Source organism: Chiloscyllium plagiosum, unplaced genomic scaffold (genome assembly GCF_037043375.1).
Source record: "Chiloscyllium plagiosum isolate Xiang-an unplaced genomic scaffold, Cpla_swu_hap1 HiC_scaffold_38, whole genome shotgun sequence".
NCBI classification, from domain to species: domain Eukaryota; kingdom Metazoa; phylum Chordata; class Chondrichthyes; order Orectolobiformes; family Hemiscylliidae; genus Chiloscyllium; species Chiloscyllium plagiosum.
The window spans coordinates 32,946,407-32,972,655 of NW_028270176.1; the positions used below are offsets into that span (position 1 = coordinate 32,946,407).

Here is a 26,249-nt window from a genome sequence, read left to right on the forward strand (position 1 = left end):
TCGGTGGGGGGAGGGAGGGGATGGTACACACTGCTGTTACTGAGCGTCGGTGGGGGGAGGGAGGGGATGGTACACACTGCTGTTACTGAGCGTCGGTGGGGGGTGGGGAGGGGATGGTACACACTGCTGTTACTGAGCGTCGGTGGGGGGAGGGAGGGGATGGTACACACTGCTGTTACTGAGCGTCGGTGGGGGGAGGGAGGGGATGGTACACACTGCTGTTACTGAGCGTCGGTGGGGGGAGGGAGGGGATGGTACACACTGCTGTTACTGAGGGTCGGTGGGGGGAGGGGTTGGTACACACTGCTGTTACTGAGCGTCGGTGGGGGGAGGGAGGGGATGGTACACACTGCTGTTGCTGAGTATCGGTGGGGGGAGGGAGGGGATGGTACACACTGCTGTTACTGAGGGTCGGTGGGTGAGGGAGGGGATGGTACACACTGCTGTTACTGAGCGTCGGTGGGTGAGGGAGGGGATGGTACACACTGCTGTTACTGAGCGTCGGTGGGGGGAGGGAGGGGATGGTACACACTGCTGTTACTGAGCGTCGGTGGGGGGAGGGAGGGGATGGTACACACTGCTGTTACTGAGGGTCGGTGGGGGAGGGAGGGGATGGTACACACTGCTGTTACTGAGGGTCGGTGGGGAGAGAGAGGGGATGGTACACACTGCTGTTACTGAGGGTCGGTGGGGGGGAGTGAGGGGATGGTACACACTGCTGTTACTGAGCGTCGGTGGGTGAGGGAGGGGATGGTACACACTGCTGTTACTGAGCGTCGGTGGGGGGAGGGAGGGGATGGTACACACTGCTGTTACTGAGCGTCGGTGGGGGGAGGGAGGGGATGGTACACACTGCTGTTACTGAGGGTCGGTGGGGGAGGGAGGGGATGGTACACACTGCTGTTACTGAGGGTCGGTGGGGAGAGAGAGGGGATGGTACACACTGCTGTTACTGAGGGTCGGTGGGGGGGAGTGAGGGGATGGTACACACTGCTCTTACTGAGTATCGGTGGGGGTGAGGGAGGGGATGGTACACACTGCTGTTACTGAGCGTCGGTGGGGGGAGTGAGGGGATGGTACACACTGCTGTTACTGAGCGTCGGTGGGGGGAGTGAGGGGATGGTACACACTGCTGTTACTGAGGGTCGGTGGGGGGGAGGGAGGGGATGGTACACACTGCTGTTACTGAGTATCGGTGGGGGTGAGGGAGGGGATGGTACACACTGCTGTTACTGAGCGTCGGTGGGGGGAGTGAGGGGATGGTACACACTGCTGTTACTGAGGGTCGGTGGGGGGGAGTGAGGGGATGGTACACACTGCTGTTACTGAGCGTCGGTGGGGGAAGGAGTGGATGGTACACACTGCTATTACTGAGCGTCGGTGGGGGGAGGGAGGGGATGGTACACACTGCTGTTACTGAGCATCGGTGGGGAGGGAGGGGATGGTACACACTGCTGTTACTGAGCGTCGGTGGGGGGAGGGAGGGGATGGTACACACTGCTGTTACTGAGCGTCGGTGGGGGGAGGGAGGGGATGGTACACACTGCTTTTACTGAGCGTCGGTGGGGGGAAGGGGGGAGGGGATGTTTGTGGGTGTGGGGCTGCTTTGTCCCTGGATGGTGTCGAGCTTCTCGAGTGTTGTTGGAGCTGCCCCCATCCGGGGGCAAGGGGGGTGTATTCCCTCACCCTCCTGCCTTGGGCCTTGTCGATGGTGGGACAGGTTTTGGGTTGCTTGGTTACAGGGAGGATGTGGAGGTTTCCCAGGGATGAGGCCTGGATTAGGGGGTGTCTATAGAACCTCGGTTTTTTTTCTCTGCATCAACAGAGGCCGAGGGGCGACTTGATATTAGTCTATAAAAGTATGAGAAGCAGAGATCGAGTTGACAGGATGTGTGTTCCTCACTTCCGACATTACAGACTTCGGTCCTACTCTTGCAGCCACGTTATTTATATGGTCAGTTGAGCTTCTGGTCAATAATAATAATCCCCAGGATGTTGATTGCGGGAGATAAAATGGTCGTCACTGAACGTCATGGTGAAGTTGGTAGACTCTGTCAGTTCGAGGTGGGCATTACCTGCTACTTGTCCGATAGAGAAGTCAACTGCTAGTTGTCTGTCCAAACTGAAATGTTATCTCGGTCATTTTGTGTGTGAGGATTAAAGTGGCTTTTCATTCACATTCCCGTCTCAAATTTGTCAGGTAATCTGAGAGAATTGTGGTGGAATTAGATCAGTTATAAACCATTAACAAACTTCCAATCAGTATTAAACAATGGAATGTTCTGGAACACGCACTCGAACGATACAGGGTAGGACTGAGGTGAGATGATTGATGCACAGCGTTGATGTACAGAGGGATGTTGGGGTTCAAGTCCACCGCTCCCTGAAAGTGGCCACACAAGTAGATAGGGTGGGGTGGAAGGTGTATAGCGTGCTTGCCTTTTATTGCTCGGGTAACTGAGTACATGAGTCGGGATGTCAGGCTGCAGCTTTATCAGATTTTAGTTAGGCCGCATTGAGAGAACTGGGTTCAGTTCTGGTCGCCACATTCCAGGAAGGATGGGGAGGCTTGGGAGAGGGCGCAGAAGGGGTTTGCCAGGATGCTGCTGGGATTAGAGGGTAGGAGCTATAAGGAAAGGCTGGAAAACCTCAGGCTGTTCTCCCTGGAGGCTGAGGGGAGACTTGATAGAAGCCTATAACATTGTGAGATGCTGAGATAGGATTTGACAGTTAGAATCTTTATCCCTGAGTGGAAATGTGTAATACAAGGGGGATTTAAGGTGAGAGGGGAAACTTCAAAGGGGATGTGAGGGTTTTTTACCCAGAGAGGGATAGGAGTGTGGAACACACTGCCGGTGGGGGGGGGAGGGGGGGGGTGGGAGGCAGGAGCATTTAAGGGGCTTTTAGATAAACACATGGATATACAAGGAATGGAGGGGTATGGACCAAGGGCAGGCAGAAGGGGATTAGTTTAATATAGCATCATGTTCGGCACAGCCTGATGGGCCGAAGGGCCTGATCCTGGGCTGTACTGCTCTACATTCGAAGTGTCTTCACCCAGAGAGTGGGGGAGTTTTCTGGAACTTTCTGCCACGGAAGGGGCTTGACGCCTAAACATTGAAGGTTTTCATGGTGTTCAACACAATCCTTAGAGCTGAAGGGATGTGGGCCAAAACTGGGAACAGGGGACTGAGCTGGACGGTCAGCCATGATCATATTGACCGGCTGAGCAGGCTCGAAGGGGCTGAATGGCCTCCTCCTGCCCCCATTTTCTACGTGTGGCTAAAGCCCCCATAGCTCCTGTAGATTCCACATCTCGATAAGAGAGGGGAACGGATCCGGAGGCCAGGCGTGGGGGCGAGGAAACAAGGGCTGAAGCCTTGCCAATATTTAACTGGAAGAAATTTCCGACAGGCCACATTGGATCCAAAGATTTGGCGACACTGGCGGGAGAGGTGTTCGGGGGAGGGGTGCTGGGGAGGATGGTGGTGGGGTTGGCTCTGGTTGGCAGGGTAATGTGTGGGAAGTGGCGAAACTGTGGTGAGGGGAGGTGGCATACAGATGGATGGGGATTGGAGTTAGATCAGTCTCTTTCAGTCGTGTTCCTCTGTCTTTGGGCGGCACAGTGGTTAGCACTGCCGCCTCACAGCGCCAGAGACCCGGGTCCAATTCCTGCCTCAGGTGACTGTCTGTGTGGAGTTTGCACATTCTCCCCGTGTCTGCGTGGGTTTCCTCCCTCAGTCCCAAACTGTGCAGGTCAGGTGAGTTGGCCATGCTAAATTGCCCATAGTGTTAGGTGTAGGGCAACGGGTCTGGGTGGGTTGTTCTTCGGAGGGTCGGTGTGGACTTGTTGGGCCGAAGGGCCTGTTTCTACACTGTGAGTAATCTAATTTCTTAAATCTTTGTGTGATGCCGTCACCTCTCTACAGACATTTCACTTACCTGTAAACCGACTTGATCTGATATTCTCTTCCCGTCTTGGAGTGAGTGAGAATCATAAAATGTGCAGAGCTCCAACATGAGGGAGAGACCTTGCAATGGTCAGGGAAAGGGTCAGTGATCTCCGTTCGAGAAAAAAAATAGAGCAATCCACAGGATTATCAGACAACACGAAAATCACAGCATTTCTGATTACATTACCATCTTCAGGCTTTAGGTGAAACAGTTTGTAGAGTTTCAGCTAAGTGTGAGTCTTCGTGTCACCCCAGCTCTCAGCACAGATCAGTGATAAGTGATGGCCAGTCTCATTGGTGGAGTACAGTATACAGCAGCTCAGTCTCCACAGCACGCGGAAGCCTGTATAGTCAGCAGCTGTTACTGCACCCTCAGCATTCTCCACACCGACACTGAGGGCAATGGATTCTGTCATCTGGCATCTCCTCATCTTCAGAGCGATTTCTCCAGGTAGGGACATTATCTGAGCATCTCGATACCCACCTGCTTTTCAGTTCTCGGTCTCTGTTTTTCCACCTGTGTGGCTGTGTGTGTGTGTGTGTGTGTGTGTGTGTGTGTGTGTGTGTGTGTGTGTGTGTGTGTGTGTGTGTGTGTGTGTGTGTGTGTGTGTGTGTGTGTGTGTGTGTGTGTCTGTTTATCTGTGTGTCTGTGTGCATGTGCATGTGTGTCTGTCTGTCTGTGTGCGCGTGTGTGTGTATGTCTGTTTGTCTGTCTAGCTGTGAGTGTGTGTGTGTCTGTGTGTGTGAGTGTGTGTGTCTGTGTGTGTGTCTGTTTGTCTGTCTATCTGTGAGTGTGTGTGTGTCTGTGTGTGTGAGTGTGTGTGAGTGTGTGTGTGTCTGTGTCTGTGTGTGTGAGTGTGTGTGAGTGTGTGTGTGTCTGTGTCTGTGTGTGTGCCTGGCTATCTTTCTGTCTGTTTCTCTGTCTAACTGTTTATCTGTTGTCCCACTTGCTAAATATGTATCCATCAAACAATCCGTGTCTGTGTGTCTGTCCGTCTTTCTATCTGTCTATCTGGGTGTGCGTCTCTGTATCTATCTGACCATTTGTCTGCGTGTCTCTCTGCATATTTATCTCTCTATCTATCTGAGTATCCATCTATCCATACAGTTAACTGTTTCTGTGTCTGTCTGTCTGTCTGTCTATCTCAGGGTTATGTCACAGACTCATATAGCATAAAAACACACACATCCGGTCCAACTCGTCCATGCTGACTGGATACCCTAAATTAACCTAGTCCCACCTGCCAGCACCCGGCCCATATCCCTCCAAACCCTTCCTATTCATATATACATCCAAATGCCTGTTAAATGTTGTCATTGTACCAGCCTCCACCACTTCCTCTGGCAGCTCATTCCATACACGTACCACCCTCTGGGGGAAAAAATTGCCCCTTAGGTCTCTTTTATATCTTTCTGCTCTCACCCTAAACCTATGCCCCTCTAGTTCTGGACTCCCCCACCCCCAGGGAAAAGACTTTGCCTATTTACCCTATCCATGCCCTTCATGATTTTATAAACCTCTATAAGGTCACTCCTCGGCCTCCGACGCTCCAGGGAAAACAGTCCCAGCCTGTTCAGCCTCTCCCTGTAGCTCAAACCCTCCAACCCTGGCAACATCCTTGTAAATCTTTTCTGAACCCTTTCAAGTTTCACAATATCTTTCCGATAGGAAGGAGACCAGAATTGCACGCAATATTCCAACAGTGGCCTAACCAATGTCCTGTACAGCCGCAACATGACCTCCCAACTCCTGTACTCAATACTCTGACCAATAAAGGAAAGCATACCAAACACCTTCTTCACTATCCTATCTACCTGCGACTCCACTTTCAAGGAGCTATGTACCTGCACTCCATGGCAATGCTCCCTAAGACCTTCCCATTAAGGATATAAGTCCTGCCTTGATATGCTTTCCCAAAATGCACAGTTGACTTTCGTGGAGTTATGCAAGGAAGAGATCAAGTGGCAAATTCTATAACCTTTGGACACGCAGATGGTTTGATGAGCTGTGTTCAAGCTGATGGGACGTGATGGTTAATCTCTCTGAAGTTCCAAAGGAATATCGCTGGCCATTGCTCTCAAGAAAACAAATGAAATGTGTGTGTGCACAGACCTGTCCTTGTCATCTGAACTTCTGTTTTTGATGCACTGAGCGCAGAAAATAATTACAGCCTTGTGCAAGATTTCCGTGCAAAACACAAAGGGAACATATGTCTGATCGGGATTATGTAACCCTGGCCCCTGAGGGGTGTCGGAAACAGCATAGAGTTCTCTTCTTTCATCTCCGACACTGCCAACGCCTGCCTCAACTATACTTCCTTCCTCACTTCCTTTTACACCCTTCAATCTACCAAGAACGAAGGAGAAGGAGTAGGCCACTCGGCCCTTCCAGCCTGCACCACCATCCACTACGATCATGGCTGACTGTACAATCTCAGGATCCCATTCCCACCCTCTCCCCTTGATCCCTTTAGCCCCATGACCCACATCCAGCTCCCTCTTGGATATATCCAATGAACTGGCCCCCAGCAGCTTCCTGTGGGACAGAATTCCACAGGTTCCCAACTCCCTGAGTGAAGAAATTCCCCCTCATCTCAGTCCAGAATGGCTTCCCCCTTTAGTCTTAGACTGTGACCCCCTAGTTCTGGATTCCCCCAACATTTCTCCCACATCCAGCCTGTCCAGTCCCACCAGGATTGTATACGTTTCTATGAGAATCTACCCCCACATTCCCCTAAATTCCAGTGAGTCCAAGCCCAGTCGATCCAACCTTCCCTCATGTGTCATTCCCGGGAATCAGTCTGGTGAACTTTCGCTGGGATCCCTCAATAGCGGGAATGTCCCTCCCTCAAGACTAGGAGACCGAAACTGCACACAGTCCCCAAGGAGTGGCCTCACCAAGGCCCTGGGTAACTGCAGCAAGACGCCCTCACTGCAATACTCCAATCCTCTCGCTAGGAAGGCCAGCACGTCATCAACTCCCCCTCACTGCTTGCTACCCCCTGCCTTCCACCGAGTCACCCAGGTCTGGTCGCAGTCCCACCTTCTCAAGGGGCAAGTAGGAATGGGCAATAAATTCTGGGCCCGGTCACATCCCACACATGAAAGAAAATCTGCATTTGTCTAGCACCTTTAGAGAAACAAAGTGTCCTGAGACGGGCCGCGTGAAACGTCACAAGTAAGGCTTGACGCTGAAGCGTCCAGGGTGGGAGAGGACAGAGGTGCCGCTGGATTGATGGGCGTTGGAGTTGTGGAGGGGAAGAGGGGGTGTTGCTGGTGAAGGGTGTACGATGGACGTCCAAAGGTCCAGGCCTAGTCAAGGGAGGCACAGTCACCAAAGGTGAAGGGCTGAAAGCTGTGGAAGAGGCCAGAGTAGGAAATTGGCCAAGTCCGGAGGTGACAAAAGCACTGATGAGGGCTTCCCCAGCCGATGAGCCCAGAGCGGGCCACAACTCAGGCGATGTTTACAGAGGTGGTCTTAGTGACTCTTGGGGGGAGGGGGGTGGTCCGAATTGACAACTTCAGGTGGGGGGGTAGGGGGTGGCTAAAATGTGGCACAGAGTTGAAAGACGAACATGGTCAATCTCAGAGTATTGTGCAGGAAGAGGGTTTCTAGAGAGTTCCTTCAGTCTGGCTGGGTCAGAATCCTGGGATTCCCTCCCTCAGGGACATTGTGGGTCTACCCTACAGCACGTGGACTGCAGCGGGTCAAGAAAGCAGCTCACCCCCACCTTCTCAAGGGGGGGGCAACTAGGGACGGGGCCCAGTCAGTGACATCCACATCCCACAAACGAAAGGAAAATGGTTTGGCACTCCCCGTCCATAGAGGGTATCATCATTCAGGGCAGAGGAGTGGGCCATTTGCCAGACAGTCGACCAGACCCAGAAACACTGGGAACACACAATTCCATATCGTTTTAAATATTCATGTTTCTGTTGGCTGTGCACTGACCGACATGTTAATGACAAGAACTGACTCTAGTCTGTTAATAAAAAACAAACCTTTACATCTTCAAACATTGAAACAAAGTGGAAATGGGGGTAAGAGTAGGCCGTTCGGCCCTTCCAGCCTGCTCTGCTGTTCACTCCAACTCAATCCCCTGCTCCCACTTTCTGCCCCCCCCCCCCCCCTCCATTGATCCCTTTAACCCTGAGAACTACATCCATCCCCTTCTTAGAATCATAGAGTCGTAGAGATGGACAGCACAGAAACAGACCCTTCGGCCCAACCCGTCCATGCTGACCCTGATATCCCAACCCAATCTAGTCCCACCTGCCAGCACCCGGCCCATATCCCTCCCTACCCGTCCTATTCATGTCCCCATCCAGACGCCTTTTAAGTGTTTGCAGTTGCGAAAATGCTTCGGTCTCAATTGCTTTCCGTGATGGAGAATTCCGCAGTCTCCTCCCACCCTCTGGGCAAAGACATTTCTCCTCATGGAAGGGAATTACGGAATTGTGGCCCTTCGGCCCATCAAATTGTTCCACCGACACGACTGCGGTTAGTCCAAGTTTATGTACGCGAGTCCCTCTTCCCCGTTCTCGCCCCACAGCCTCGAATATTACGAGAGTCCCAAGTGGTCATCCAAGTACTTTCTAATAGTCGTGAGGTTTTCCACCCCAACTGCACCCCCACCGTTTCCTCAAACCCTCTCTAACCCTCTTGCCTTTCACCTTTCAAGTTATTATCCCTATCCCCCTCCTTGTTATTGAAGCAAGGGCATTCGTAGCTTCTTATCTATGCTGTCCCTGCCCCATATAGAGTCATACAGCACAGAAACAGACCTTTTGGCCCAACACTCCAAATGGAGATAGAGGGAAGCCTCCTCCTCCGTACCCAGCTGCTTCCTACATTAAGTTCCTGAAATTAATGTCTCCCTCACCTTCATTGTCATCTGTGACCACTGAGGTTTCACCCTCTTTCAGTTTGTTGGCTATTATGGAGTCAGGAAGCATTGAAACAGCCATTTGGCCCAACTCATCCCTGCCAGTCCAGACACCCTTGAATAAAACTCGTCTTATTTTATTGCATTTAGCCCATATCCCTCCAAACCCTTCCTATTCATGTCCCCATCCAGGTACCTTTTAAGTGTTGTCATTGTATCAGCCTCCAGCACTTCCTGTAGCTCAAACCCGCCAGTCCAGGCAACATCCTGGTAAATATTTTCGGAACCATTTAACAGCAGCCTTCTGGTAACAGGGCAACCAGGATTGTACACACGACACCAAATGTGGTCTCACCCAAGTGACTATCGCAGTTAACACAAGGAGGTGACGTTCCTGAGTCTTGGAATCCCCAACCCTAGGGAAAAGACAGCTGCCTTATCTATACTCCCCCTCACAATTTTACCGTGATTTATTCATCGGAGTTTAGATAAAGGGGATGAGACCTTTATAGAAATGTACCAGATTCACGGGGATCATTCTTGTCGGGGGGGGGGGGGGAGATGAGGGGAGGTTTGCTTCCCCCTTGTGTGGGAGAGTCTAGGGTCAGAGGGACATCGTCTCAGGATAAGGGGTCTCCCCTTGAAGTCGGAGATGAGGAGGAATTCCTTGTGTGAGAGGGGCGGGGAGCTGTGGAACTCTTTAGCACAGAGGGCTGCCGAGGTTAGGACCTGAAGTTTGTTCAAGGTAAAGATGGAGTTCGCTCCTGAAGGGGACTCGAGGGGAAAAGGCAGGAAAGTGGAGATCAACAGCGATCCCACTGAATATCAGAGCAGGCCCGATGGGCTGAATGGCCTCCTTCTGCCATTTTTTTTTGCCTTCCTGATTAAAACATTCCGAACATTACAATGAACCATGGAATGCATGGTGTGACAGGCATGCAGAGTGAAATATTCTTCATAATTTGACATCTCGGTCATATTGTACCTTCGAAACACCAGCACAGCAAGGCCCCCTCTTTCCCCAGGAGCCTCAGGCTATCCCGCCTGTCCGCACGGACCCTCACCAACTGCTACAGATGCCCCATTGAGAGGGTACTGTCCGGGTGTGACACGGCCTGGTACGGAACCTGCTCTGCCCGGGGACGGGGAGAAACGACAGAAGGTGGTGGGCACAGCCCAGACCATCACGGGAACCAACCTCCCATCCACGGACTCCATCGGGAAGGGAGCCAACGTCCTCACAGAGCCCCCCCACCCCCCACCCCAGTTATAATCCCCTCCAACCCCCTCCGTCAGGCAGAAGGTACGGGAGCTTGAACACGCGCACCGACAGGTTCAGGAACAGCTTCTTCCCCGCTCTCGTTAGACTCCTGAACGGATCTCTTCAAATCTCACATCGAACACCGACCTCGCTTTGTGTGCAGCTGTGTTCCTAGCTCTGTTCAGTCACCCCTGTGATCTCCGTATAGGATGATCTGTCTGTACTGCATGCAAAACACAACCTTTCACTGTACTTAGGCGCGCAGGGCTGCAATGAGTCAAAACGACTCAAAACAGACTTCTCTGTTGATAGGCTCGACTGTGATGAAGACCAATATCATTTCCATGGATTCTGCTGAGGTCCTGCTGCCCTGTTCCAACGTGAGTTTTCAACCGGTGGCTGTCAGTTGGTTTTGGAGAAATTCTTCCTCAGAGAATAAACACCTGATAAGCCGGCTCGATAACGCCAGCCTCCCTTGCCAAGGTAACACTGACAAGGTCACCTTCAACCGGCCTGACTGCTTTCAGTCGAGGGATTTCTCAATCCTGCTCACGCCGACCCTGCGGGATGGTGGATCCTATTACTGCGAGGCCCGCGGGCAGGCCGAGAACGTGTATATTCGAGGGATCGAGCTGCTCGTTTTTCGAGGTAAGGCTCCGTCTTTCGAGGTAACACCAGCTCATTCCACGAACCACAGCTGCTTTTGGAGGGGGGGAGGGGGAGAGGCGATGTCCCAGCCGCTACTGTCGTTAGATTATCAACCCAAGGAACCCAGGTTCAAGTCCCGCTGCGACCGATGGTGAGACGTAAATTCGATAAAAGAATAGCGAGGCTGGAATTAAGAGTCGAATGATGAATCTATTGCCGGGATTCTTTTGGGAAGGAGGCCTGCTTTAGAACAATATTTGACTCAACGTGGTTGACTTTAACTGCCCTGTGGGCAATTAGGGCAGTAAATTCTGCTCTGGTCAGGGAGTTCCCATATTTTATGAGTGAGTAATCCAGGTCGCTATGTCTGTGATGTGTCAACTTTTCCTTGCAGTCAATGCTATGGGGGGGGGGGGGGGAAGGCAAGTTACAGTGTGTGCTCCAGCAAGGATGAATGGTAGAGCAAAGAGACCTCGTGCAGTGCAGAGGTAGAGTCCCTCCCCCAGACCCAAGAGATCCAGGTTCAAGTCCCACCTGTGCCCGAGGTTTAGTGTAACATCTCTGACCGGGTTGATTTTTTAAAAAAAAATAGAAAGTGGGAAGGTATTAGCGGGTTTTGAGGAGATTTGTGCCTCAGGTTGCAAGTTTGCTCGTTGGGCTGGAAGGTTCATTTTCAGACGTTTCGTCACCATACTAGATAACATCAACAGTGAGCCTCCGGTGAAGCACTGGTGGTATGACCCACTTTCTATATATGAATTTATGCTTCCTTGGGTTGGTGAGGTCATTTCGTGTGGAGGGGTCATTTCCTGCAGTGATGTCATTTCCTGTTCTTTTTCCCAAATGGGTTCTAAGGCAATGTGTTTGTTGATCGAGTTCCGGCTGGCATGACATGCTTCTAGGAATTCTCATGCGTGTCTCTGTTTGTCTTAGGATGGATGAGTTGTCCCAGTCAAAGTGGTATTCTCCCTCATCCTTATGTAAGGATACTAGTGAGAGAGGGTCATGTCATTTTGTGGCTAGTTAATGTTCATGTAAATCCTGGTGGCTAGTTTTCTGCCTGTTTGTCCAATGTAGTGTTTGTTACAGTCCTTGCACGGCATTTTGTAAATGACATTAGCTTTGCTTGTTGTCTGTGTCAGCTCTTTCAAGTTCAATAGCTGCTGCGTCTGACAAAAGACGCTTGATGGTCATTTTTAACTGAACAGGGCTACATTGAGAAAGTGAATGCACTGGTTGCAGATACCAACACTTACCAACAGGTGGTGATAGACATGACCCACAACTAGAGAACCGAATCACAGCCCTATTCAAAAAGCTTCAGAAATCTGGAGAATTAAATCAGACCGACTTCCAAAAAATGAAGCCAGACGGATCCAACACACCACGCTTCTACGGATTACCCAAAATTCACAAACCAGGAGCCCTCCTCAGACCCATAGTCTCGCTACCTGGAACACCAACTTACAGATTGGCCAAGGAACTACACCATAGACTGAAACACTAACGGCACTCCATCCACTCCACCCAAGAATTCCTGAGGACCATCAAAGGCACCAAGATAGAAGAGGATGAAGTAATGGTCTCCTTTGACATAACAGCCCTGTTCATATTGACCAACATCAACCTGGCCAAGGTAACCCTGACTACACTATTAGAAGACCAAAGACATATACACCAAACACCACCATCTTCATCACCAAGGAGAATATCATCAAGCCAGTGGACCTATGCCTTACCACCCACTTCACCTTCAACAACAAACCAACAGAACACCCATGGGATCTCTGATACCAGGGTTCTGAGCTGAGGCGGTAATGCAGAGCCTTGAACAAACAGCTCTGCCAACCATCCAACCCAAACTTTGGGTCCGCTGCGTGGGTGACATCTTTGTCACCATTAAACGAAACAAATTAGAGGAAACCTTCAAGACCATCAATAATACCCTTACTGGCATAAAATTCACTAAAGAGGAGGAAAGCAACAACAAACTGCCATTCCTAGATGTCACAGTGGAGAGAACAGCCAATGGGGAACTTCAAACCAGCGTCTACAGAAAACAACACATACAGACCAAATATTGAACTACAGAAGCAATCATCCCAACACCCACAAACAAAGCTGCATCAGAACATTATTTCAATGAGCCAACACACACTGCAGCACAGAGGAACTACACAGAGCAGAGGAAAATCACTTATATCACGTACTCAAAAAGAACGTACCCAATGAACACAGTCCACCGATTTCTCAGCAACAAACCCAAACAAGCAGACAAAACATGTCCAGAAGCCCGAGCCACTCTCCCCTACATCAGAAATGACTGCCAGACTACTCAGACCCCTTGGCATCATGGTAACCCACAAATCCACCAACACACTAAAACAGCAACTAATAAACTTATAAGACACCATACAGACATTACGCGTTACAAAATACCGTGCAAGGACTGTAACAAACACTACATTGGACAAACAGGCAGAAGACTAGCCACCAGGATACATGAATATCAACTAGCCACAAAGTGACATGATCCTCTCTCACTAGTATCCTCACATACGGCTGAGGAAGGACACCACTTCGACTGGGACAACACATCTATCCGAGGACAAGCCAAACAGAGACATCCACGAGAATTCCTAGAAGCATGGCATTCCAACCGGAACTCTATCAACAAACACATCGACTTGGACCCCATTTACCAATCTCTGAGAAAAAGAACAGGAAATGGTGTCACCAGTGGAAATGATGTCACCACGGGAAATGACATCATCAACCCATGGAAGCTTGAACAAACAAATAGAAAGCGGGCCGTACCATCACCGCTTTACCGGAGTCTCACTGATGATGTTACCTAGTATGGTGACGAAACGTCTGAAAACGAACCTTCCAGCTCAGCGAGCTAACCTACATCCACTGGGAAGTCATATTTGGGGGTAAAGGACTGAGAGACTTCTCATGACTTCCAAAGCCAGTTTATTGTTAACTTAGTCATAACCATGGTTATTGACCAGGCTACAAAGGAGGGACATTTGACAATGTAGGGGGGGTCAAGGTCTTGTAGTACTATTGCTGGATTGTTAACCGAGCAACCCAGGGAATGGTCCTGGGGATTTGGGTTCAAATCCCATCATGGCAGATGATGGAATGTGAATTTCATATCTGGATTCACGATGAACCCATTGTTGGGAAAACCCCATATGGGTCACCAATGTCCTTCAGGCAAGGAAACTGCCATCCTTACCTGGTCTGAGGCAACACGTGACTCCAGACCCACAGCAACGTGGTTGACTCTTAACTATCCCCTGGTTAGTTAGGGATGGGGCAGTACATGTTGGTCTAGCCAGTGATACCCTCATCCCGTGAATGAATAAACCCAACCTACATCCCTCAAACGTCCGTCATTCTCAATCTGATCACCCCCTCAGCTTTCTTTACAGCAGGGAGGACCTCCCAATACGAATCAGCCTCCCTTCATAGCCTGGTCACCCCATCCCGGGCAGATTGCTGGGTTGATCTCCTCGGCAAATGCCCCACTCCCTCCCTCCCTCCCCCCAGTCCAATCCCATCCTTCCGAAAGCACACGGACCAGAACTGCACGCGGCATCGTAGAATCCCCACAGAATGGAAACAGAGCCTTCGGCACGACAGGTCCACACCAATCCTCCAAAGAGTAACCCACCCAGACCCATGCCCCTTATCCTATATTTGCCCCTGACTAATGCACCTAACCTGCACATCCCTGGGCACTATGGGACAATTTCCCGTGGCCAATCCACCCTAACCTACACATCCCTGGACACTATGGGACAATTTCCCATGGCCAATCCACCCTAACCTGCACATCCCTGGACACTATGGGACAATTCCCATGGCCAATCCACCCTAACCTGCACATCCCTGGGCACTATGGGACAATTTCCCATGGCCAATCCACCCTAACCTGCACATCCCTGGCCACTATGGGACAATTACCCATGGTCAATCCACCCTAACCTGCACATCCCTGGACACTATGGCACAATTTCCTAATGGCCAATCCACCCTAACCTGCACATCCCTGGGCACTATGGGACAATTTCCCGTGGCCAATCCACCCTAACCTACACATCCCTGGACACTATGGGACAATTTCCCATGGCCAATCCACCCTAACCTGCACATCCCTGGACACTATGGGACAATTTCCCATGGCCAATCCACCCTAACCTGCACATCCCTGGGCACTATGGGACAATTTCCCATGGCCAATCCACCCTAACCTGCACATCCCTGGCCACTATGGGACAATTACCCATGGTCAATCCACCCTAACCTGCACATCCCTGGACACTATGGCACAATTTCCTAATGGCCAATCCACCCTAACCTGCACATCCCTGGACACAATGGGACCATTTCCCATGGCCAATCCACCCTAACCTGCACATTCCTGGGCACTATAGGACAATTTCCCATGGCCAATCCACCCTAACCTGCACATCCCTGGGCACTATGGGACAATTACCCATGGTCAATCCACCCTAACCTGCACATCCCTGGACACTATGGCACAATTTCCTATGGCCAATCCACCCTAACCTGCACATCCCTGGGCACTATGGGACAATTTCCCATGGCCAATCCACCCTAACCTGCACATCCCTGGACACTATGGGACAATTTCCCATGGCCAATCCACCCTAACCTGCACATCCCTGGACACTATGGGACAATTTCCCATGGCCAATCCACCCTAACCTGCACATCCCTGGACACAATGGGACCATTTCCCATGGCCAATCCACCCTAACCTGCACATCCCTGGGCACTATGGGACAATTTCCCATGGTCAATCCCCCCTGACCTGCACATCCCTGGGCACTATGGGACAATTTCCCATGGCCAATCCACCCTAACCTGCACATCCCTGGGCACTATGGGACAATTTCCCATGGTCAATCCCCCCTGACCTGCACATCCCTGGGCACTATGGGACAATTTCCCATGGTCAATCCCCCCTGACCTGCACATCCCTGGGCACTATGGGACAATTTCCCATGGCCAATCCACCCTAACCTGCACCTCCCTGGGCACTATGGGACAATTTAGCATGGCCAATCCACCCTAACCTGCACATCCCTGGACACTATAGGACAATTTCCCATGGTCAATCCCCCCTGACCTGCACATCTTTGGACTGTGAGAGGAAACCCACGCAGACACGGGGAGAATGTGCAAACTCCACATAAAGCTGGATTCTAACCTGGGTCCCTGGCGCCGGGAGGCAGCGGTGTGAAACACTGAGCCGCCATGACACCAGTATCTGGGCTGCATGTTACACACAGCTCCAAAACAATCAAGTGAAAGCTGGGAATCTGACACATAGACAGGGGATGCTGGAGAAACTCAGCAGGTCTGGCAGCATCAGTGAAGAGAGAATAACAAAGTTAACGTTTTCAAGTCTGGTACGACTCTCCTTCAGACTGGTCAGTGGATCAGAAATCTGTTTTGCTCTCTCCACGGATACCGCCAGACTGACTGAGCTTTTCCAGTATTCTCTAATGTCTGTTCCATTGTAGCTTCCTGGCTGTAGAGATCAAGGCGTTGACTGATAAAGGCAAGTATCCCTTGTTTTTTCACCACCACTCTATCTGATAGAACCAGCTTCCTTTCCAAGCGGAGAGATGCGAATGAGACATGGGTAATTTTAACGACAATTGGTGTTAGCCCCCGTGGCGTTTTTCCTCACTGGGACAATTGCAAATTTACGGATCGGATTTCATTTCTGCACGTGGTTGTTTGGAGTGTTGGAGCCCAGGTCTCTGCGTTGCCAACGTTATCGCTGGCACCATTACCAGCTGCTCTCACCACTTTGCCCCTGCAGTGAAGGTGACTCCAGTGAACGCCCTGACCCCGGGAGAAACCGTGAGCTTCGCCACAGAACTATCGGAGCCCATCCATACCCGCGACGTCAAGTGGGATCCACGCTTGGCGCACGGCGTCACAAACCAGCTGGAGTTCCAGTGGACACGCGATGGCGCTCCCATCGTGAGGGGCAGCAGGTACATGCTGAACTCGGGAACATTCAACATCAGCTGCTTCCAAAGGAGGGACTCCGGGGAGTATACGCTAACCTTGACCCTGAACAACAGGACGGCCGCTACTTACAGCAAGTGGCTGGAGGTGGCAGGTACGTTGCGGGGCCACGTCCAACACTCTCTTATCATCCAGGAAGCAGGGGAGGTACAGAGGGACAGACAAGGCAATGGACATACTCAGATGGACCACATTGGGAAGCCCTCAAAGGCTTAATCTGTCACTTGTTATGGACCAGACCAAAGCCCCTTCAAACATATTTGGGTGCCACGTTGGGTCAGTGGTTAGCACTGCTGCCCCACAGCGCCAGGGACCCGGGTTCGAACCCATAGAGTTCACAGAAACCCGACAGTGTGGAAACCGGCCCTTTGGCCCAACAGATCTACACCCAAACCCCTCGAAGAGAAACCCAGTTACTGCCCCTCCACTCGGTGAATCAGAAAAAAATGTTTCGGTGGGAACTCGCAACGTCTTCCGCAGGGTCAATGATTCTTCAGTCTCGGTTGACTTTGGAGTCTTTGTTGGGGAGGGCAGGGGGTACCATGGGAATAGCCTGTGGACTACAGCATACCTCTGTGGTGTGAGGGGAAAGGCAGGAGGGGGTGCGACGCCTGGATGTGTGGGGATAAACGGGACAGAGGGGTCTGGAGGCATGTAGTGCGCACCCCTTCTCACCCAGTCACTCCCCAACTCACTACCCCATTCTGGGAGACAGTAAGGACGGCTGATGCTGTCAGTCAGAACCGATGGGTGTCACACGGGAAGGATGGTGAAAGGGCTCAGGAAAGATTTACAAGGATGTTGCCAGGGTTGGAGGGTCTGAGCTACAGGGAGAGGCTGAACAGGCTGGGGCTGTTTTCCCTGGAGCGTCAGAGGCTGAGGGGTGACCTTATAGAGGTTTATAAAATCATGAGGGGCATGGATAGGGTAAATAGACAAGGTCTTTTCCCTGGGGTGGGGGAGTCCAGAACTAGAGGGGCATAGGTTTAGGGTGAGAGGGGAAAGATATAAAAGGGACCTTAGGGGCAACTTTTTCACGCAGAGGGTGGTACGTGTATGGAATGAGCTGCCAGAGGAAGTGGTGGAGGCTGGTACAATTGTAACATTTAAGAGGCATTTGGATGGGTATATGAATAGGAAGGGTTTGGAGGGATATGATCCAGGTGCTGGCAGGTGGGACTAGATTGAGTTGGGATATCTGGTCGGCATGGACGGGTTGGACCGAAGGGTCTGTTTCCGTGCTGTACATCTCTATGACCCTATGACTCTATGTGCAGCTATTGTAGAATGCAGATGTCTACTCGCCGAACGAGAGTAGGGCAAAGCCCAGGCTGTGTCTGACACGAGGAAAGGGGTGCGAGACAACGTCAGGAACCAGCGTTCAAATCACCGATGCGCCAATCTTATTCCTTCCAGGGTCTTTTCCCGAAATCTCGCTCATCTCTGGCATCAGCCTGGCTGTTATCGGGGTGCTGTGTTTAATTGCCTCAGCGATGATCGTTTATAAGAGGCCAACGGTTCGTCAACAAAACCAGCCTGGTAAGATTTTGATTGTACCCATCGATTTCCTGTTCATTTCTGAAAGTCCAAAACACCGGGACAGGCAAAAAGAGAGCGAGAGAGAGAGAGAGAGAGAGAGAGAAATACAGACGTTGCTGGTGAAGCTCAGCAGGTATGGCAGCATCTGTGAAGAGAAATCAGTTAACAGGCCGGGTAAGCCTTCCTCAGAATCTGAAACGATCCTCTGATTTCTCTCCACGGATGCTGCCAGACCTGCTGAGCTTTTCTAGCAACTTCTGCCTTTGCTCTCGATTTATAGCATCCACAGCTCTTTCAGTTTTATTCAGAGATACAGAGAGAGAGAGAGGGGGGGGGAGCTCTGGTGTCGACACTGCGCGTATTCCTTCATTTAGTTTCTGTGCTGCAAAGTTCAATTGGGAAAACAATATTTATTTTTTCCCAGTTTACTTACTCACGGGGTTTGAGTGTCACTGGCTGGGCCGACATTTAGGAAGGTTAACCAGTTCCCAAATTACTTAGAATGAACTGCACTTCTTCGAGATGTAGAGTCCTACAGTGCAGAGAGAGGACCTTCGGCCCTAACTGGTACGTGCTGACCCAAACGTCCATCCGTGCTAATCCCCATTTCCCTGCACTTGGCCCATATCCTTCTAACCCTTCCCTATCCATACATTTGTCCAAATGCCTGTTAAATGTTGTTGGTGTACCCCCCCCTCAACCCCTTCCACTGGCAGCTCATTCCATATGCGTACCACCCTCTGTGTAAAAAAGTTGTTCCTCAGGTTCCCTTTTATTCTTTCCCCTCTGACCTTAAACTGATGCCCTCTGGTCCTCGATTCCCCAACCCTGGGGAAAAGACTGAGTGTGTTCACCCTGTCCATGCCTCTCGTGATCTTATACACTTTGTTAAGGTCACCCCTCAGTCTCCTACGCTCTAAGGAAAACACTCCGAGCTTGTCCAACGTCTCTCTATAACTCAGACCCTTGAGTCCTGGCAAAATCCTTACAAAAGGAGCACAGAACAGTAACTGGCTCATGTCTTATAAAATTTCATGCATAGATTATGGGTGGACCCAGCATTTACTGCCCTGTCCCTAGTTGCCCCCCTTGGGAAGGTGGGGGGTGAGCTGCCTTCTTGACCCGATGCAGTCCATGTGCTGTAGGGCAGACCTACAGCGTTGGTGGGGGGAGGGAGGGGATGTTTGTGGGTGTGGGGGCTGCTTTGTCCCTGGATGGTGTCGAGCTTCTCGAGTGTTGTTGGAGCTGCCCCCATCCAGGGGCAAGGGGGGGTGTGTTCCCCCACCCTCCTGCCTTGGGCCTTGTCGATGGTGGGACAGGCTTTAAGGGGAGTCAGGACCTGAAATCTCCTGTGAACATTCTCTCCCACAAAGGGGATAGCCCCAGATTTGAGCCATTGTCGTACTGAAACGCAAGAGGAAATAATTGAGCATTGAGTTCACAAACGTGTTCACGTTGCAGTGTGGCAGCAGTGACTGGCAAACATTCCCAGTGTGAACCGTTGTGATTTTAACTGATATTTTCGCCTGTTTCCAGGTAACTACGTCAATATTCCTGCTCGACACCAGCTCTCCAATCAGGTAAGCTGACTGCAGGAATGTTCGAGAGAGAGTGAGCTTCTCCCTTTCGGAAAATCATTAACTAATTGTCTATCAGCACGTTGGCTGTTGGCTCAATGATCTCCAGTAATATCTGAGGCTTAACCTTCAGAACCTGAACCCTGACCTGAGATAACACTGTTCAGCTTTATTTTATTAACTTGTGGGGTGTAGGCTTTGATGGCTGGGCCCAGCATTTATCGCTCCCTGTCCCTAGTTGCTCCCCCATTGAGAAGGTGGGGGTGAGCTGCCTCCTTGACCCACTGCAGTCCATGTGCTGTAGGGGAGACCCACAATGTCCCTGAGGGAGGGAATCCCAGGATTCTGACCCAGGAAGGAACGGCCGATGTATTTCCAAGTCGGGATGGTGAGGGGCTGGGAGGGAAACTTGCGGGCGGGTGGTGTTCCCATGTACCTGCTCCCCCTTGTCCTTCTAGATGGAAGTGGCTGTGGATTTGGAAAGTGCTGCCTGAGGGACTTTGGTGAGTTCCTGCAGTGCATCTTGTAGCTGGTGCACACTGCTGTTACTGAGGGTCGGTGGGGAGGGAGGGAGGGGATGGTACACACTGCTGTTACTGAGCGTCGGTGGGGGGGAGGGAGGGGATGGTACACACTGCTGTTACTGAGCATCGGTGGAGGGGGGACGGGATGGTACACACTGCTGTTACTGAGCGTCGGTGGGGGGAGGGAGGGGATGGTACACACTGCTGTTACTGAGCGTCGGTGGAGGAGGGACGGGATGGTACACACTGCTGTTACTGAGCATCGGTGGGGGGAGGGAGGGGATGGTACACACTGCTGTTACTGAGCGTCGGTGGGGGGAGGGAGGGGATGGTACACACTGTTGTTACTGAGCGTCGGTGGGGGGTGGGAGGGGATGGTACACACTGTTGTTACTGAGCGTCGGTGGGGGGAGGGAGGGGATGGTACACACTGTTGTTACTGAGCGTCGGTGGGGGGTGGGAGGGGATGGTACACACTGCTGTTACTGAGCGTCGGGGGGGAGGGAGGGGATGGTACACACTGCTGTTACTGAGCGTCGGTGGGGGGAGGGAGGGGACGGTACACACTGCTGTTACTGAGCATTGGTGGGGGGAGGGAGGGGATGGTACACACTGCTGTTACTGAGCGTCGGTGGGGGGAGGGAGGGGATGGTACACACTGTTGTTACTGAGGGTCGGTGGGGGGGGAGGGGATAGTACACACTGCTGTTACTGAGCGTCGGTGGGGGAGGGAGGGGATGGTACACACTGCTGTTACTGAGCGTCGGTGGGGGGAGGGAGGGGATGGTACACACTGCTGTTACTGAGGGTCGGTGGGGGAGGGAGGGGATGGTACACACTGCTGTTACTGAGGGTCGGTGGGGGGGGAGGGGATGGTACACACTGCTGTTACTGAGCGTCGGTGGGGGGAGGGAGGGGATGGTACACACTGCTGTTATTGAGCGTCGGTGGGGGGAGGGATACTGAATGGCCTGGATAAGTGGACGTTGGGAAGATGTTTCCATTGTTTTGAGAGACTAGGAACCCAATGGCACAGCCTCAGATTAGAAGGCAGACCTTTAAGAACCGAGATAAGGAGAAACATCTTCAGCCATGACCTATGGGACTCACTCCTACAGAAGGCTGTGGGGGCCGGGTCACTGAGTCTATTTAACACAGAGACAGATAAGTTCTTGATTATTAAGGGGGTCAAAGGGCAGAAGGAGGGACATTGGGGTTGAGAAACTAATCAGCCATGAACGAAAACCTATGGCCCTCTAGTTCTGGACTCCCCCACCCCAGGGAAAAGACCTTGTCTATTTACCCTATCCATGCCCCTCATGATTTTGTAAACCTCTACAAGGTCACCCCTCAGCCTCCGACGCTCCAGGGAAAACAGCCCCAGCCTGTTCAGCCTCTCCCTGTAGCTCAGACCCTCCAACCCTGGCAACATCCTTGTAAATCTTTTCTGAACCCTTTCAAGTTTCACAGCATCCTTCCGATGGGAGGGAGACCAGAACTGCACGCAATCCTGAATGGACAGAATGGCCTCATTTTTCTGCTTCTAGTTCCTATCGTCTTCTGGAGCATCCTCCAGCTGACAGTGGGACCACGGTGCCCCTGATTGCCATCAACTCCACTATCCTGCCTTTCCTCCCCAAATTTCCCTGAGCGACCTGACTCAGCCATGGGACATCCGGAATGAGCCAGCCCCTGACTGCCCTTCTGCGGGAAAGAATTCCACAGACCCACTCCCCATCGGAGAGAGAGAGAGATGACGGTCCTCCCCATCCCGGTATTCAACGGGTGGCCCCCTACTCGATGATAATGTCCCTTTGGTCTTTGAATCTCCCACACAATGGAAGACATCCTCCCCACATCTCCCCTGTCATTGTACCCCCTTAAGAATCTTGCGTGTGTGACAAGGTGCCTTACTCTACCTTTGTTTAGCGCCTGCGTGCAGCTTGCTCAGTTGACCTTGTTGAATTTGTGTTCCAGGGTGACCCAGCAGTGAGCTCGATTTACACGGTGAGTGTACTGCTCAGACACACATCTGTTGTTCTCACATTAACCCCCAGAGATTTCAGCTTTTATAACTGTCTCACCATCTCTCTTAAAGATACTGAACGTGAATGATCGGTCACTGTACAGCCAGCTGCAGAGGTACGATTTATTTCTGATCTCGGCATGATCACTCTTTCCTCGGTCACGACATAACCCTATTGGATGTAACCAGGTAGACTCTTTATACGCAGTTCTGCACTGTTACTGCCACTGTAACCCCTGGATCGAAACACACAGCAGGGTGGCCCAGCGGTCACAAAACACCAGGTTTCAATCCCACCCTCGGGCGACAGCGTGGGTGCAGTTTGCGCATTCTCTGCATATCTGCATGTAGGTTTCCTCTCACAGTCCAAAGATGTGCAGATGAGCATGGATTGGCCATGGGAAATTGTCCCATAGTGCCCAGGGATGTGCAGGTTAGGGTGGGTTGGCCATGGGAAATTGTCCCATAGTGCCCAGGGATGTGCAGGTTAGGGTGGATTGGCCATGGGGAATTGTCCCATAGTGCCCAGGGATGTGCAGGTTAGGGTGGATTGGCCATGGGGAATTGTCCCATAGTGCCCAGGGATATGTAGGTTAGGGTGGATTGGCCATGGGAAATTGTCCCATAGTGCCCAGGGATGTGCAGATTAGGGTGGATTGGCCATGGGAAATTGTCCCATAGTGCCCAGGGATGTGCAGGTTAGGGTTAATTGGTCATGGGAAATTGTCCCATAGTGCCCAGGGATGTGCAGGTTAGGGTGGATTGGCCATGGGAAATTGTCCCATAGTGCCCAGGGATGTGCAGGTTAGGGTTAATTGGTCATGGGAAATTGTCCCATAGTGCCCAGGGATGTGCAGGTTAGGGTGGATTGGCCATGGGAAATTGTCCCATAGTGCCCAGGGATGTGCAGGTTAGGGTGGATTGGCCATGGGAAATTGTCCCATAGTGCCCAGGGATGTGCAGGTTAGGGTGGATTGGCCATGGGAAATTGTCCCATAGTGCCCTGGGATGTGCAGGTTAGGGTGGATTGGCCATGGGAAATTGTCCCATAGTGTCCAGGGATGTGCAGACTAAGTATCTTGATGTTATACAGGACGTGGGCGAGGCCGCACATGGTGTATTGTGTTCGGATTTGCTCACCTTGCTGTAGTAAGTATGGTATTAAACTGGAAGGGGTGCAGAAGGAATTTACAAGGATGTTGCCGGGATTCAAGGGTCTGAGTTATAGGGAGAGAGGTTGGACAAGCTCGGAGTGTTTTCCTTCGAGCGTAGGAGACTGAGGGGTGACCTTATAGAGGTGTATAAGATCACGAGAGGCATGGATAGGGTGATCACACTCAGTCTTTTCCCCAGGGTTGGGGAATCGAGGACCAGAGGGCATCAGTTTAAGGTCAGAGGGGAAAGAATAAAAGGGAACCTGAGGAACAACTTTTTTACACAGAGGGTGGTACGCATATGGGATGAGCTGCCAGTGGAAGGGGTTGAGGGGGGGGTACACCAACAACATTTAACAGGCATTTGGATAGATACCTGGATAGAGAAGGGTTAGAAGGATATGGGCCAAGTGCAGGGAAATGGGGGTTAGCACGGATGGACATTTGGGTCAGCACGTACCAGTTAGGGCCGAAGGACCTGACTCCATCCTATCGGATTCTCTGACCTCACTAAGCTTGGGAATGCCAGAGTTCGGGTCAGGGGGTAGCTCTGGGTTACACATATAGGGAGGGTGTGTAGGGGCTGGAGGGGGTTACAGAGATAGGGAGGGGGTGCAGAGGCTGGAGGGGGTTACAGAGATAGGGAGGGGGTGTAGGCTCTGGAGGGGGTTACAGAGATAGGGAGGGGGTGTAGGGGCTGGAGGGGGTTACAGAGATAGGGAGGGGGTGCAGAGGCTGGAGGGGGTTAAAGAGATAGGGAGGGGGTGCAGAGGCTGGAGGGGGTTACAGAGATAGAGAGGGAGTGTAGGGACTGGAGGGGGTTACAGAGATAGGGAGGGTGTGTAGGGGCTGGAGGGGGTTACAGAGATAGGGAGGGGGTGTAGGGGCTGGAGGGGGTTACAGAGATAGGGAGGGGGTGTAGGGTCTGGAGGGGGATACAGAGATAGGGAGGGGGTGTAGGGGCTGGAGGGAGTTACAGAGATAGGGAGGGGGTATAGGGGCTGGAGGGGGTTACAGAGATAGGGAGGGGGTGTAGGGGCTGGAGGGGGTTACAGAGATAGGGAGGGTGTGTAGGGGCTGGAGGGGGTTACAGAGATAGGGAGGGGGTGCAGAGGCTGGAGGGGGTTACAGAGATAGGGAGGGGGTGTAGGGTCTGGAGGGGGATACAGAGATAGGGAGGGGGTGTAGGGGCTGGAGGGAGTTACAGAGATAGGGAGGGGGAATAGGGGCTGGAGGGGGTTACAGAGATAGGGAGGAAATGTAGGGGCTGGAGGGGGTTACAGAGATAGGGAGGGGGTGTAGGGGTTGGAGGGGGTTACAGAGATAGGGAGGGGGTTACAGAGATAGGGAGGGGGTGTAGGGGCTGGAGGGGGTTACAGAGATAGGGAGGGGGTTACAGAGATAGAGAGGGAGTGTAGGGGCTGGAGGGGGTTACAGAGATAGGGAGGGGGTGTAGGGGTCGGAGGGGGTTACAGAGATAGGGAGGGGGTTACAGAGATAGGGAGGGGGTGTAGGGGCTGGAGGGGGTTACAGAGATAGGGAGGGGGTTACAGAGATAGAGAGGGAGTGTAGGGGCTGGAGGAGGTTACAGAGATAGGGACAGGTGTAGGGGGTGGAGGGGTTGACAGAGATAGGGAGGAAATGTAGGGGCTGGAGGGGGTTACAGAGATAGGGAGGGAGTGTAGGGGCTGGAGGGGGTTACAGAGATAGGGAGGGGGTTACAGAGATAGGGAGGGGGTGTAGGGGCTGGAGGGGGTTACAGAGATAGGGAGGGGGTTACAGAGATAGAGAGGGAGTGTAGGGGCTGGAGGGGGTTACAGAGATAGGGAGGGGGTGTAGGGGCTGGAGGGGGGTTCAGAGATAGAGAGGGAGTGTAGGGGCTGGAGGGGGTTACAGAGATAGGGAGGGGGTTACAGAGATAGGGAGGGGGTGTAGGGGCTGGAGGGGGTTACAGAGATAGAGAGGGAGTGTAGGGGCTGGAGGGGGATACAGAGATAGGGAGGGGGTTACAGAGATAGGGAGGGGGTGTAGGGGCTGGAGGGGGTTACAGAGATAGGTAGGAAATGTAGGGGCTGGAGGGTGTTACAGAGATCGGGAGGGGGTGTAGGGGCTGGAGGGGGTTACAGAGATAGGGAGGAAGTGTAGGGGTTGGAGGGGGTTACAGAGATAGGGAGGGGGTGTAGGGGCTGGAGGGGGTTACAGAGATAGGGAGGGGGTGTAGGGGTTGGAGGGGGTTACAGAGATAGGGAGGGGGTGTAGGGGCTGGAGGGGGTTACAGAGATAGGGAGGGGGTGTAGGGGCTGGAGGGGGTTACAGAGATAGGGAGGTGGTGTAGGGGCTGGAGGGGGTTACAGAGATAGGGAGGAAGTGTAGGGGCTGGAGGGGGTTACAGAGATAGGGAGGTGGTGTAGGGGCTGGAGGGGGTTACAGAGATAGGGAGGAAGTGTAGGGGTTGGAGGGGGTTACAGAGATAGGGAGGGGGTGTAGGGGATGGAGGGGGTTACAGAGATAGGGAGGGGGTGTAGGGGCTGGAGGGGGTTACAGAGATAGGGAGGGGGTGTATTGGCTGGAGGGGGTTACAGAGATAGGGAGGGGGTGTAGGG

General features: G+C 52.2%; 1 protein-coding gene across 1 annotated transcript in view; it reads left to right on the forward strand.

Moving 5' to 3' along the window:
* LOC122547443 (uncharacterized) overlaps window positions 1–26,249 on the forward strand; it is a 73,180-nt gene that overhangs the window by 41,312 nt on the left and 5,619 nt on the right. Inside the window, exons 2-8 of the mRNA XM_087980750.1 lie at window positions 4,209–4,404; window positions 10,413–10,748; window positions 16,615–16,920; window positions 18,243–18,365; window positions 19,902–19,945; window positions 22,444–22,473; window positions 22,565–22,608. Of these exons, the coding sequence (XP_087836876.1) occupies window positions 4,356–4,404; window positions 10,413–10,748; window positions 16,615–16,920; window positions 18,243–18,365; window positions 19,902–19,945; window positions 22,444–22,473; window positions 22,565–22,608 (932 nt within the window). The 5' untranslated portion in view covers window positions 4,209–4,355. The remainder of the gene's footprint in view (window positions 1–4,208; window positions 4,405–10,412; window positions 10,749–16,614; window positions 16,921–18,242; window positions 18,366–19,901; window positions 19,946–22,443; window positions 22,474–22,564; window positions 22,609–26,249) is intronic.